Source organism: Podarcis erhardii, assembly GCF_964252035.2.
Source record: "Podarcis erhardii genome assembly, chromosome: 3".
Lineage (NCBI taxonomy): Eukaryota > Metazoa > Chordata > Lepidosauria > Squamata > Lacertidae > Podarcis > Podarcis erhardii.
In genome coordinates this window covers 32,831,684-32,847,377 of record NC_138507.1, presented here as the reverse complement: position 1 = coordinate 32,847,377, position 15,694 = coordinate 32,831,684, and the positions used below count along the sequence as shown (strand labels likewise).

The following is a 15,694-nucleotide window of genomic DNA, read 5'->3' as shown; positions in this document are numbered from 1 at the left end:
TCTGACTCCCCCCCCCCCCTTGTTAAGAAACTATATATATTCTTTAAAATGGCTTTTCAGGCTTGGCAATCAAATACCAGTGATTGAGTCTACCAGGAAATGTGCTGTCAACTTTAAAAGTAGTCATACTCTGTATCTATTTTACCTCTGGAATTACATGCCATTACTTTTGGGACACTTCATGCTTTATGTGCAAAATGCACCCACATTGTCAACACTAATGTTTGAAGATGAGATGTTCATCAAAACACAGAGGATACATATTTCAATAAGCATCTGTTCTTCAGACTTGTGTACTGTGGGAAATGTGGTCAACATACATTTACTTGTGAGCAGCCATAGCTGCAAAAAGACAGCTGATAATTCTAGTTTACATATGCAGCTGTGAAATGCAATTCTGCTCAGAAAAGTGACTGTAGCACCTTCGTAAAAAGCATCCACCACCATATGCATTCTGAGTCACGGCAGCTGCTGTTAGTTATGCAATGAATCTTTTCCCTGCTTTTAATTTTAGTTGATTCTGAAGAATAAAAATAAGTGAAAGTGAGGGGGGTGGCAGGCTGTGTGCGCCTGCTATGCACCGAGCAAAATTAAATTATTGTCCCATGATGCAGAAGGTGTGCGCGTGCACACACAAACCATGATATTAAATGAATCACAGCAATTTTAACTGCTTTATAGCAGCATTATTTTAATATGAACTGTGCAATTTCACCAGTTACAGAAAGTCAGAAGGACTAGGAGTCAATTTGTTGCTCCAAAATATGAGGACGGTAGAGGGGGCCTTTTGCAGTTCAGTTAAGTATTAATTGCAAGGAAACACTTTTGTTCTTACTCTCAAAAATGCTGTAGTCACTATTCAAAGCAAGAACATTCCTTTAATGCATATTTTAGGTTTGTACTGTGGACAATTTCACACATGGCATCTTTAAGTGTATACCTAAGGTATTTGTTTTTAAGTGTGAACACAAACACATGTCTCATACTGCTACACTCCTATATGAAGGTTGCCTGCCTGCCGTTTGACATCTTCTGTGAGTAAAAAGCAGTCATTTAAGTGGACCTACTTCACGGGCATATTTGGAGGGAGAGGGGATGTGCTTTAGTGGAGGTCTCATAAGTACAGTGACAGGTGCTCCCACTCGGCCCTCCTTCATTTTGAGCAGAACACTGAACATTTCCTGCCAGTTCAGATGTCAGTACAAATGATCATGTAATGAAGGCAGGGCGATGGAAGGGATTGTGGCGATGACAACAAACAGTATGGCAGGATAGGAGACAGTCCAATGGGGGAGGGATAACTCCAAGGGCTTTGCTGCCTACAGGATGTTGGTTCCAAATCTTAGATCTTCCATAGAAGATTGATACTTCCATCCTGTTTTTGGAAAACTGAAGGGAAACCCCCCCCAAAAGACAATAAAAGTCAATTAAAGCTAGGATTAAGTAGCAATATTTTGCTACCCAGGGGTTTCTGCAAGAGTATCTGATTACAAGCATTTAACAAAATTGGCAATTTAGTAATGGTCTGCTGGTGCTGTGTAAATTAATGCCTGAATCATCAGTAGTCCAACAAACCATGCTTACGGCCCCACTTTTTCATTCGCTTTCCAAGAAAACATACCATTTCATTATCCTCTTCATCTTTCTCGTCTTCTAAAAAGCGGATTGCACTGACTCTATTTACTGCTCGTTCATTCCATGTCTCATCTGACATTTCATTTACCAAGCTCTCCAGTGCCCCACATCGGGGTAGGTTATCTGTTATGAGAGATAGCAAACAGAGATAGAAGGTTGTTAGAGAAGTCAGCATCAACGTATATCCAACAGTTCAGATGTCAAGGTTTTTTTTCCTGATAAAAACACACGTTTGACAATTCCATACTACATTCACTTGAGAGGTCAGCTGCAAAGATCTTGTGCTTATGTTTAGGAAAGACATTACATCGCATTTGCAATGATACAGTCTTATCAGGAAATTTTGTTCATGTCTCCATATATGAGCAGACAAAGGCTGAAACATCAACTTTCTGGAACTCTTTTCTTTAAGACTGTTTCCCTGAAATGTAAATCTCTCAATGCCCAAGATTGTCTTCAGTTGCAAGTGCAAAGAAATCACTTCATGTACGTAACTTGTACTTGCTTGAGCTAAGAGCTAAGAACATGCAACATATTTAAACATCATCAAGAAAAGCTGTTCCAAGATCAAGCTAATGATTTGCATTTATTCAATAAGTTAAAAGTAAAACTACAGGGAATGGGGAGCCGATAAGCCATTATTATCATCACTTGGCAGAAGATATGCAACACTTCATAACCTCAAAACTACAATTTCTTGAAAACCTCTTAAGAGGCATAGCACACTTACATGATACTATGCAGCCAAGGGAGTTTTGTTTGCTTTTCTCATTACCCCTGAAGCCATCTTGCTTCACGTGAAATTGATCTGTAAAATGTATTTACCTTGGCAACCGGGCTCAGAAGGCATTTGAGGAAGTAAAACACATGTTAAAATCTTCTCCCCTACTTCAGGGTCTGTGTCTGTCTGGAACGTAAGTAAAGGCTGGGACTGGTTATCAGACAACCACAACGCCTTCAGCTTCAAGCTGGTGAGCGACATGGGAAGATGTAGCAACCTGGAGGAGAAAACAATCCTAATAGTTCTTAAACTGCTATGGAGAATAAAGCATTTCAGTGTTATGAAAAAGTCTTGTTTTTATGTCAGCAAAGAGGTAGAAGAAGGTGCCCCAAACAACTGTTTCCCCATGCAAGATCATACAAATTTAAATTTTTACATGATTTCTGTGCACTTTATGTAACTTACTGTTTTCCAACAAAAGATCAGCCTTACCACATTGGTTTTGTTATGTGCAGGCAAATATGCAAGAAGCATCTGATGTGATCAGGAAAGAGCTTGGCATTTTCACAAGTATACATAGGTAGTGTCTGGTCTTGAAAATTGCAGTATTCCACCCACCCAACTAACTCTTCAAATTCCATGCATTTCCCTAAAAGCGTTGTGAGAATGGTATAGGTATTGCTGTAAGTGACTGGAAAGGGGGGGGGGGATTAAATTCTGCAAACTGGGGGGAGGGGGATTAATTGCTGTGAACTACATTACAGCCAGACAGCATAAAGACTCGCATCCCATTACTGGATCTTAACACAGCACAACAGTCTAAGGAAGGGAGATTTAACCTCCAGTACCTATTTTTTCTTCTGAATGGAAAAGATAATAAAATAATACTAAGGTATCTGGTGTTTAAAAACAGCATGCCCCAATCTCATTACAGATGCAGTACCATTCTGTACAGCTGTACCCCAGTGGAATAATAGCAAAATAAATAAATAAATCTAAATCCAACACATCTCTTCATTTGACTTAAATTGGGAACTAACCTAAACATTCAACTATTAATGTGTGTTTTTTTTAAAAAAAACTGTGTTTATAACAGCTACCAAATTGCACATACCCCATCCAATGTAGCAAACATTATGCATCTTGAATACATTACAAAAATAATTTGGATTTGTTGTGCATACGAGTACTTGCCTATTTCCAGCTACATCTAGGACATGAAGTTCTGTGGCTTGTGATATCTCAGGAGGAATCCTAGATAACCGGTTGTCACGTACTGAAAAAACATTTAGACTGCAACACCCACCAATCTGTTTTATGAAAAGAAAAGAGAATGCATTATTGTTGCAGAGGCACAGTATGCATGTAGAACATGGACTGTGAGTACTAATGTTACCAGCACACTAGAATACTCATGTTTGCCTTAGTAGTTGCTTTGTACAACAACAACAACAACAACAACTCGCTCCACTAAGGGGCAGTCTTGGGACACTCATTCTGATTCCTTCTCAGCTAACCCATTGGACGATGGAAGCTTCAGAGACAGCATTTAAAGTTCTTCTGTTTAGCGACTAAAAGAGAGCAGCTGGGAACAAAGTTGATAAGCTTCAGCAAAACATCTGAATTCCTGGTCTGATGGTTCTGCCACTGCTTTTTAAAATTAGGCTTCCTGATCTCATTTCTTTTCCCTACATGCTACTCTGCATCAGGTGCTCAGGGATGTGTTTGTATATGTTGGCACACCTGCAAAGCAACAACAGAATACACAAACCTGCTTGCCCAAAGCAAGATTCATTGTCAAATGCACCGGCATCTTCAATTCACTCTATTTGCAGCTGAGGTGTTTTTAAAGCAGCAGTTGCTTATACTAAGTAAAACACCCACAAGGTTGCTCCATAGCAATTATTGAGACTGCGCTTATGCAAACTTGAAAACTCAGTACTTATGTAAGAGTGCACTGTAAGGCATTTTGCGCTCAAAAAAAAAAAAAAAGCCATAATTTACACGAACCCCAATAATTAACTCAACAGCACAATGGAAAGCAATAGATTCAAGCGAAAAGCACTTAAGGCATACTTTTTAAGTTACACAAAATCACAATCGCCATTTTAAAGTTAGCAATTCTAAGTAGGTTTTAAAATGTAATAAGACTTAGTAAGTTCCACTAAAATCAGCAAGCCTTTATTCTAAATGAACATGTATAGGATTTAAGAGTGGGTCTTTTCAATTTACTGTGTCAAGTATCCAATTTCCTCTGAAATTCTATATAAGCTTCTGTTTACATTCACCTAAATTTCAGCGTAGAAAACACTATGCATCTTGAACTCAGGATATCATCTCACACCCAGGTTCTGTGAAGTTCAAAGCTTCATTTCAAGAGAATAAGCATTCTATTATAAAGAACTTCAACAGCACATGCATCTTTAAGATGGTCACTTTGCAACATGAATGGAATTTCCATCATCACATTTCTCTTTTTTAAAAGGATAAAAAGTTTTCTACTGTCATTACCACTGATGCTAACCACCAACTTAAAGAGAGAGTCTGTACCGTTTGAAGGAGACCACAATCTTTGTATCAACAAGCCACTTTAAAGCCCCCTCTAAGTCTTGGTTATAAATCTAAAAATACTTTTTCAAACAACTCATTAAACACTAGCTAGCTATTGGAGTCAATTCAATTTTGGTTGAATTGAATTTTCATTTTCATTTTCCCTCCATTACAACTGAAATCTTTTTTCCCCCAGTAACCACCAAAAAAAAGTATTCCTTTCATCACATTTTAATCTTTATGCAAACTTTTTGCCAACATAAATATTTCCATCGTATTCCCTTCCATTAGAAACAGGCATACTTTCCTCCTATTTTCATGCAAGGAGTTCATAGTGAAAAAAAGCATGAGCAAGATGATTATATATTGTGTTTGTTTAAGTTGCAGAGCCTCCCCAGGAGTGAAAAACCATGCACTAAAATTTCTCTAAGTACTCTTGACAGGATATGAGGAACCGTAGCAAAAGTATCTATTGTCTGCCTAACTGGTGCATCTCTAAAATGAAAAAACTGAGCACAATTATTCTGGTTAGTGAATGCTAGATGAGCTGGCAAATGATGCCCTGTAGCACACAAGGAGTGTTTTCTTTGAATGATTCTGTGTCGAGAACAAGCAGAATGAGTTTTGGCCATGCAGCCTTCTTGAGAGGAACCCACCCCTTGAGCTGGAAAACCCCAGACTTTTGGGGGCAATGAAAGTGCAGCCAGTTGGAATCATCATGCATTGAAAGCAGTTTGGATGAAAGGAATCAGTGCAACCGTGGACAGAACAATACTTACAAGGTTACAAGAGTTTACCTGACTCAATTTTTCCAAGCAGCTAACAATTAAGAAAAACACAAGAGACAGTTGTTTGATATAAACACACACTATTATTTCAAAGGACAAGACAATACCAGTCTTGCACAAGCACACACACTCTATGATGAGACATTTTTTTTCTCTATCAGAGAACTCAACATTTCCGCTCCTTCACTGAAACTGGCTTCCAGCTAGTTCTGCATTGAACAGCCTTGAGCAATTTGCCTGGTGAACTGACCACTACATGGTAAACTGTAATAAATCTGTAAACTTACTAAATGAAAGCATGTGAGAAGCTAGTTGTCCATAATGCTGAGCTTTGTGGACCTAATCCAAAACATGGCAAAGTATTTGCTTACCATAGGGTCAGATAATAATGACCAGTTCCCCATGTGTTTGCATACATCCTAGAGAGAGTTTTGCAAATGAATACTATGTGATAAGTGATTGCTTGCTATCTACACTTCATGCTCATATGGAGGATACAATCATGAGATGCAAATAATGCCTTAAGGGTTCTCTTTTTTCTTTTTTTAATAGGAAAGTTGACTATTCAGAGCACAAAAATGCTACACATTTAATGGCTGGCTACACACAGCACATTCTAAATATCTACCACATATAGTTACTTTAAAAATGCCATAGTTTGCAGCTGAGCAACATTGACAAGGTTGAACCATTTGTTACCATGCAGCTCTGTCAAAAATAATAGGTGAAGATGTAGCATCCAATCAAAACTGGTAAGATATCAACTGTGAACTAATAGCCCTTCTTGAAATAATCACCTCAGTCTTTTGTTGTGAAACTTACACCTCCACTTCAAAAATTACAGGGTTCCCTAGGCATGAATGAATCCTTAGGTGAAACAAAATTCTGATCTTGAAACTTTCTGGTGAAGTTCTCAGGTGTTATGTGCACACTTAGGAATTTGAATGGAGACAAGGGCTTAGAGTTTCTTTGTAACCCATTCTGTAACATGGGGACACACTGGGTTCAAAAGGATGGCTGTTCAGCACCTTGAGGTTTACTGATCTTGCTGCCAAAATATTTTGCACTTTGTAGAGGGGGGAAATATCTACAAATAGTGGTAAGGAGAGTTTGCAGAAACATTTACTTACATGCAACAATTAACAGAAGCAATGATTACTAGGGAAAGCATTTTAGTGGGAGAATCCATTCTACTTTTGTGGCAAGGCAAATAAACAGGGTTCAAAGAGCGTAAGAATATAAGGGTCTGCTGGATCGAGTGCATCTAGTTCAACATCCTGTTCCTACAGTGGCTAACCAGATGTCTATGGGATGGCCACAAGCAGTACTGGCATACAGGAGCATATTGCCTCCAACAGTGGAGAGAGAACATAGCCACAATGGCTTGTGGCCTTGATAGCCTTCTCCTCCATGAATTTGCCTAATCTTCTGTTAAAGCCATGCCGATTTGGTGGCCATCACTGCATCTTGTAGAAGTGAGTTCCGTAGCTGAACTAACATTATTTTCTAAACGGCATGCACGTTCCGAAGCATCCATGCCACAACACTAATCCAGAATATCCTCTCGCCATCTGACTAAGTCAAGTGATGAATAGCCAGCGACCCACTTGATATCATATTTGCCAACAGTTTTATTAGTCCCAGCTGCCAATTTATATATTTAACCACTGTTTCATTTTTTTGTATTTATAGATACCTAATGTATATCTCAAAACATGGCTCAAGTGCAGGACAAAATACACAACACAAATGCAAAAAAAAAGTCAAAAATAGCAGACGTTTGAATCTGGTTAGTTGAATTGCATATATGTTCCTCTGACCCCTTTTGGATAACCTGGTATGACTGAAGAGTATTGTATTCATTTGTGCATGTTACATTGCATACCAAGGATCTTTAGGGGCTCTGATTCTAGACTTTGTTAAAGATGCCCATTTTCAAAAAAGGGAACAAGAAAATAGGTGACAATACGGCAGAGAAAATTCGTATATATGTATATATATTTATGATCTCAGAAGTCCAAAACTTCAACATTAAGTGATGATTTGCAGGTGTAAAACAGCCACCACTAACAAGCACCAGAGTTTTTATATCAGTGCACATCATTTCAGACAATACCTTATCAAAGCAGGCTGCCCCACATCAAATGCCGAATAACAGAGCAATGAAATAAATCACTGTGTATGAATCAGCTGTTAGTTCATATAATGATTTCAAACAGGTAGGAATAAAAGAACCTGACCGTCAGTTCATCAAACCTGCCTGCCTGCCAGAAGCTGCCTGCTGAAATCCACCCACTAATCTCCCCATGTCAAACCCCTTTGCTATTAAGGCAACGCAAGCCCACCTCCTTTGATCTCACCTGTCAGAATTTTGTCAAGGTTCCATCCCAACACTGCGCAGCAGAGGTTCTCATTATCACACTTGGCAGCTCACTTTGTCATATTTCTGTAGGTGGCACTGATGGCTATGATTAGCTGCGGAGCAGCCTGAATAGCTGGTTTATGTAACACCAGACACTGTTCACCACTGGCAATATGAGGTTTGAAGCTCTGAAACAGCTACTTATGACATCATGAAAAATACCAAAGAGGGTATAGGGAAATAAATCTGTGAATATTCAAGATCCAGAGAGTGAGCAAAACTAACTGGACTTTTGAACAGTTAATGGAAGCAAAAGGAGCGACCTATTAGCAGCAGAAGCGACACCGGAAGCTGGTGTTTGTGACAGGAGAAGAAGGGCTTATGGGTCTGGCTTATACCACTGCCTGACTCTGTACTAAACAAAAAATAAATTGGCCACCAATTATTTAGTCTGTAGCCAAACATTTAATTGCATGGCACTACAGAGCAGAAAAATTACCCAAGCTTTTTGCTATGCTTCTAAAAAACAAATAAAGCACATGCTATCATATTTAAGGTTCTGTACAGAGTATGTTGATACATTTGAAGCTGAACTCCAGTATTTCGTTTCCTGCTCTCAACAAGACAACTATTTGACTTAGCATGCAGTTATCTCTGTACTATAACACAACAGTCAACCTCGTGTAGCAGCTCATTCTGCATAATCTGAAGCTTTCACAGTAAAATGACAGGCTGGATCTACAGGCCCCCAGGCACAATTCAGGTCCCTCAGATATTTGTAACAAATTAAGTGGTACACAGAAAGAAGGCTAAACTCACCAGGCAAAAAACTGTTTCTTATCAGACCCTACCATACATGTGGTACTCAGTGAAAGACAAAATTCTATTTATAATTTAATTTTATCTCCAGTTTTAAATATCAGTGACATCAGAAGAAAACAGTCAGCTTCCTGAACTCACATTTTCTAATCAATGAAGTATCATATAACCACCAAACTTCTCTACTATTGTATGAATAAAACTGTAGAATAAACTCTCAGGGTGGTATTCAATGCTAGCCCTATGCAGAGCCAACCCATTGAAATTAATGGAAATTACCAATTTAGGTTCGTTAATTACAATGGGTGTACTCTGAGTAGGACTTAGTTGAACACAATCTTCATTCTGCAGTAACATCCAATTAAGGATGCTGATTTGCTTTGCTTTCAATTAACTGTTCTCATACACTTAATTGTCAACATATTTGTTGGCTGAGAATCTAGAGAGTAACCACATTTGGTTACGTTCCCCATGCTTTCAATGTAGGACAGGGGTGTGGAACTTGTGACCCACCAAATGTTGAAATCCAACCCCCATCATCCTTGATCATTGGTCATGTTGGCTAAGGCTGATGGGAACTGGAGTCCAACAACATAGGGAGGGCCACAGGTTCCCTACCCAAGTGTAGAAGCTCCCAGGTTCAGTCCCAACATCTGCAAGTAGGGCTAAGAAAGACTTATCTGAAACCCTGCAGAGCTAAATGGAGACCTGGTCTGATTTGGTATAATCCTATATAAAAGGGTATGAGTACACTTATCCAAGGCTATCTCTTTATACTGGCCCCCCTTCACATTTTCTAGCCTGCAGAACCACTCAGGATTGGTGATACTCAGTGCTCATTGCCCCCATCCCTCATGCCTATTCACAGATACCAGATGTATCCGGAGAGGCCAGAAAAATCAGCATCCATACTACAAAGAAAAGGAAAATTCTGAAGACCTCTCTGACTTGGAAGCCTAAAAGTTCAGGAGCATGTGGCCAAAAAACCTGTGTTGACCTTCAAGGGCTAATAAGACTGTTTTTTTTAAATGTTTACTGCAATGTAGCAGTAATCCCATTGAGTGGCGAGGGCAGAGTTGAAGCCTTTGTGTTACTAGGACAAATCAAACCTACTTCCAGGGCCAAGGCTCCTGCCACCAGGCTGAGTCTGCAGAATTTGTAAGGCTGTCAGCTGGCAGACTCCTCACCACACTGCTCCACCCCTGCAGTCTTTCAGTCTCTGGATGTATTAAATTAAATTTCTTCTTGTCATTTTGACTTTCACACCATGTGTGGCTTTTCTTATTTATAGCACATGTTCATATTTTGCTGAAAGCAAATGTTATCAAACAGCTACAGTGGCAACAAAAAAAACACCACCAGAAGCCTGTCGGCTGTCATTCCAACCCCCCTCCCCCCCTCCTTAAAAACCAAAACCAGTTTCACTCAGCAACAAAGCAGAACTAAAAGCAAACCAAGCAGATTACATGTGCCCAGCACAGTTTTTGCATAAAATGAAGAATGGAACACACACGTGTAAGAAAGTAATTGTGTCTGTTGAAAGTTATGCCACAGTGACATTTGTTAGGCTTAAAGGACACAGATTTAGACTAAGATGGCAGAACTGAAGCCTACGTTTACTTCCAAAAGTTGCAATTCCCAAGGACTAAAGGGAACATTTGCAAGGTACAGTATGCTTTGAAATCCAGAAACATTACATTGCAGGGTTATTACAAGGTACATGCTTGCTCAAACAGATCACAGGATTAGCTTCCTATGAGGAATCTAGGTCTCCTGAGGATTCTCAGCAAATTTGCAATAGTAAATCTATTAAATCTTTTTTTCTTCTTCCTGCAATGCTTTTTGTTTTGCTGCAGTAGACTAAGCAGAGCTACCCCTCAGTAAATTATTCACACAGAAAGACACAAGCATTCTGCAGGTCAGAACCTGCCACAGACAAGAGCCTGTGACAATAAGACTGCCAGCAATGCAATCTCATCAGTGTGCTAAATACAAAATGTTTTTTAAAAAACAAAAAACCCCTGCAGATGTTGTATAGATATCCAAGAAGGCAGCATTCTTCAGTTCATTTGTTACAAGCACCCAATGCCATTTCAAATCTTGTGACCTTGAGACGAACTTCTGCATAGTAATTTTTAACCATAAAAAGCTAAATGGCTAACCAGTAATACTCATAATTGCTTGGGACTTTTCAAGGGTATTCTGATAGAGCACCACACATTCATCAGCAATTAGTGTTCCAAATATTGCCCTGGGAAAGGAACTGGCCTTCTTTCTTCCTTTTTCTAACTTTGAAAATGCTTCATCTGCTGTGTTGAGTGGATTTTGATGGAAAATAAGAGCTCCTTTCAGTTCTGGGATGTCCAAGACGATGAGAAGCGAAATCATTTGGGCTAAACCACTAGACACCAGCCACAGCACATTGGACAGTAAATTACCATTTCAGTTATAGACTGCTCTAACACACTTCCTTACGTGCATTATTTCCATCCACCCAGGTCCACTTATTTCAGGTTTTACTAGTCAGTGCAGTCCAAGCTCTTGCCCTACTACATTTCATTCTAGTTGAGAAATGGGGAACCTATGGCTCTCCATTTGTTGTTAGGCTACAAGCCCCATCATCCCTGACCCAAGGCTGCTAGCTGAATGGAAATGACATACCTTTTTACATGCTGTCCAGTTTCCCCTGCAAAGACAAACAACAGGGATATTGCTTACCTCTTTGGGTAAAGACACTAGTTTGTTTCTGTCAGCGTTCAGTATATTCAGCTTCTTTAGCCGTCCAATGCTCTTCGGCAAAGTCTGTTTCAGATCAAAGCAGAGCAATGTCAGTGATTACCAATACCACCAGCTTTTCAATATGTGTTTACCTTTCAGAGCAGTTTGGAAATTCCAGATGATACAGGTTGTCGAGATTTAAAGACTTAAGATTCCAAGGTGTGCGAGCTCAATCAATGAAGTTCTAGGGGTGAATGTGGTGGGGCAGATCAGAGCAAAGCAAGGTCATGTTTGCACTAACATGACCTTTGCCACCAGTCCTCTGCTACAACCATGTGACTATGACCTCACTGCTGACTCAAACCTAACCCCATCCCAGGTAACGAGCAGTGATGGCAGTGCCAAGAGGAATGCTCACCACCACATACGAATTTACATATGAATAATCTGAGGATGAAGCCGCATGTAACAGAGTTAAGTAACTATGGTGTGCACTCTGTTTTTATGTTTGCATCTTGCCTAGCAAATCAAAATGCTGCTGTGTCATTCAGAACCCTCCTTGCTTCCTCACCTCTGCAGCCCTTACTGTTTTTGCCTTCTCCTCCTCCCTTTGCTTGAAAACACAACATCCCAAGATCCAACACCATCCTAACTTGGGCACCCACCTGGAAGTGTCAGAAACAGCTCCAACATAGGCAGCTCTGTTTAGGGAAGCTTTTAATGTTTAACAGACCACTATATTTTTATATTTTGTTGGAAGCCGCCCAGAGTGGCTGGGGAAACCCAGCCAGAAGGGCGGGGTATAAATAAATTGTTGTTGTTGTTGTTGTTGTTGTTTCCATTTTCTTTTTCTACACTGCCTCTATTTCCAGCACCAGGAACCTGAAAATTCCTTTTGTGCACTATGGATTTCTACCTCCTCGATCCAATACCTTTAAATCATCTAGTTGATTTAAGAAACTTGCCGAATTATTAGGCGAGCTTTTGTGCAATTTGCAGGAGCAGATCCCCTGATACAGGAGTGGGTGGGTGGAGCTGCAGCAATAGCATTTGCACAACCCCAACCTCATCGCTCCCAGTAAGTAGCAGTGACTACGCTGCTGGGAGGCTATTGCTGCTGCTCCACCACACTGGGCAAATGCAAAATGTTGGAGGTTTTAAATTAAAGCCTCTCTCCCTCTGAAGATATAACCATCAGCTTACTAAAGAGCATTTGCAATCAGATATTCATTTGGGGAGAGAAGTGGACCCAAACCCTTTTAAATCAAGGCTTTCCATTATGAGGTGAATGCATGTTAGGATAAATTGGGTAGGGAAGAAAGATAGAATGACACAGTAGTGAAGTCCTACCAGCCAATCTTGGCAAGTTTCTAAAATTTGGAACAGGTGTTCCTACCACTAGAGCAGTATTTCCCAAACTTGGGCCTCTAGCTGTTTTGGGACTACAACTCCCATCATCCCTAGCTAGCAAAATCAGTGGTCAGGAATAATGGGAACTGTATTCCAAAAACAGCTGGAGACCTGAGTTTGGGAAACACTGTGCTAGAATGTAATGATGGGACATTTCACCCAAAGAAGTAATAAGCAGCTTTTCCATCCCTGTGGTTTCTTAAATATGCAAGCAAAATAAACAAATATATAAATAAGCAGGGTAGGCAAAACATATTTATTAATCAAATGTGCTTTGGACCCTACTGGCCCTTCTTTGGGGAAATAAAGATCCAGTTCCATTTTTTGTGTGGGGGCGTGTTCTCATTTCTGTTGCACTTCTCATATATGCCACAGATGTTTTCTGAATAATTTGTTGTAGCAAGCTAGATACAAGTAACAGCTGCTTAAAGCTGAAATCTAAGTTTGTTCTCATTCTCTCTGATAATCCCATATTTTTCCTAGACTACAGCCTCCATGGTATGCATAGTATGTGTTTAAGAATGCACATTGAAGGGTACTAATTCGACTGTCTTATATTTTACTGGAGTAGTCATAAGTTGGAAAAACAAAGATGCTGCAGTGAAAATGAGTCAGAATATGGCAAAAGGCTTAATTACTGCCACCCATTTGAAGAGCTGCAGCCATACTTACCAGCAGCTGGTTTTCTGTGAGAACTAATTCAGTAAGGCTTTCACAGTCTCCTACTGCTTCTGTTAACTGAACAAGCCGGTTCTGGTCAACCTTCAAGATGGATAGGTTTTTTAATTTACCTACAAGCAGAAGGGAGAAGTTTATGCTAGTTGCTTTAACTGCACCAGTAGCAAATATGTGGCATAAAACACTTGTCAGACATCATTAGCAGATATTCTAAAATACTTGAGGTGTGCCAGCAAAATTTTGTAGTGATGTTGTTTCTAATAAGGTCTTTTCAAAGATAATTATTTCAGGTATGTTTATAATCTAGAAAATGAAAAAACAAAACTCCATGTGACTTTTATCTAAGTTCTTTTATCCAAGTTCTTTAACGATAGCTGTTACACAACAAGAAAGGACAATATAGTCAAGAACCATTGAGGTACGCCTTCCCTGGCTACACCTGGCTTGCAATGTTTTTAGCCAATGAGTGAAGTCAGAGCAGTGATGGATGAGTGAGTTGTTTAGATACCAGGATATAGGAATCACTGGGGTTTAATGGGGCTTAGTTTTAGATTTCTTGTGAGAAAGCAACGGAGAAGTTCACGATGGGAGGAGGGTTGTCATTATCAATGCAGATATACCTTAGGTAGATCACTATATTTAAACTAAGTTCATTAAAACATCTTAAAAATCAAATAATTGTAACACAATTACATTATTCAAAGAAAACAAATTCCATTTTAAATTTATGTTAGTTATTTCAGTGGTTCTGCTGTGCAGCAAAACACTGAAAAGTAGGGAAAGGCTTTGTTTTTATTTTTAACTAAGCAATTAGGAAAAATGCTGACCATATGCTTTTCCTTACTATTTCACCTGTAAAAGCAAAATAGTAAAAAGCTTTTTAAAATGAAGGAAGATTACTCTGTTTTCCACAGTCCCTTATTTGTGTCCATGGTAGATCACGGTAGATCACGGTAGATCACGGGACCCTCCCCCCACCCCCACCCCCAAAAGCTCAATGATTTATAGTGGGAGTAGATCTCAGTCTCTTGAAAGTTGGCCATGCCTGCCTTATGACACCTCCTCTTTGGAATAAATCTTCTGTGCACACTTATCTGTGAGTAAGCTCAACTGAGAACAAGTGGGAGTTATGCATCCAACAAACACAATAATCAGGCCAAATTAAATTTGGTTAAAGCCACAGAGTTGTACCAATGCATATGTGTGTACGTGTGGGGGGAGTCCTATATAGTACAAAGCTGCACCTCGGGTTAAAGGAAGCAACATTTGATGCATATTATACCAGCACTAAGTCTCCGTTTTTTGCCATTTTATGGTAAGTTAAGTGAGTTTAAAATGTGATACTGCCCATTTTCAGAGTACTTTCTTTTCGTTTAGCAAGGCTAGCAAACTGTCTTTTGCTTGTGTTTAGCTGACTACTGTAAAATTGTAGTGGCTGAGACTATTTTTTTGTAGTTTCTGAAAGCTTATGCCATAATAAATTTGTTAGGTACTTTAAAATACTTCACAACTTGCGTTGTGTATTCGGTGCGGGGAGGGGAGACAACTACTTTGCAAACTGTACCAGGGCCCCCAATCACCTTTTTCCAGCCTTGATTTCAATATATCCTCAACAACCCTATAAAGTATGTTAAGCCAACAGTGGTTGGCTTCCCAAGGTTACCCACCAAGCTTCATAATGCAGCAGGGATTTGAATTCTGGTCCAATTCCATATTTCCATCCACTGGATATAAGACACAGGTGTAGAAATTCATGCATTTTTAGGATAGTGGTTTTTTTTGGGGGGGAGTAGTTTCATTTTTAATGCTGTGGCCACAGTGAGAGAGTCTGATGAAAGGTAATTAATGACCTTATTCATAAGCCTCCAGTTGCCCTCTCCGTAATAGGTAATTGGTTATGTACCAATAAAAAATTGGCAAGGCACAGTGAGTAAAAAGGAAACTGCTGACTGACTGCAGTGGGCTATATCACCAAGAGTTGGAGTACTAAGGGCAGCAGCCAGGATGTTTAGC

The 15,694-nt window shown here is 39.6% G+C and overlaps 1 protein-coding gene across 1 annotated transcript in view; it reads right to left on the bottom strand.

The window, feature by feature from the left end:
* Positions 1–15,694, bottom strand: part of LRRC1 (leucine rich repeat containing 1) — a 62,531-nt gene that overhangs the window by 1,394 nt on the left and 45,443 nt on the right. The window contains exons 9-13 of the mRNA XM_081857179.1: positions 13,676–13,794; positions 11,594–11,677; positions 3,551–3,666; positions 2,461–2,633; positions 1,622–1,758 (exon numbers count right to left, since the gene is read on the bottom strand). Coding sequence (XP_081713305.1) covers positions 1,622–1,758; positions 2,461–2,633; positions 3,551–3,666; positions 11,594–11,677; positions 13,676–13,794 — 629 coding nt within the window. The remainder of the gene's footprint in view (positions 1–1,621; positions 1,759–2,460; positions 2,634–3,550; positions 3,667–11,593; positions 11,678–13,675; positions 13,795–15,694) is intronic.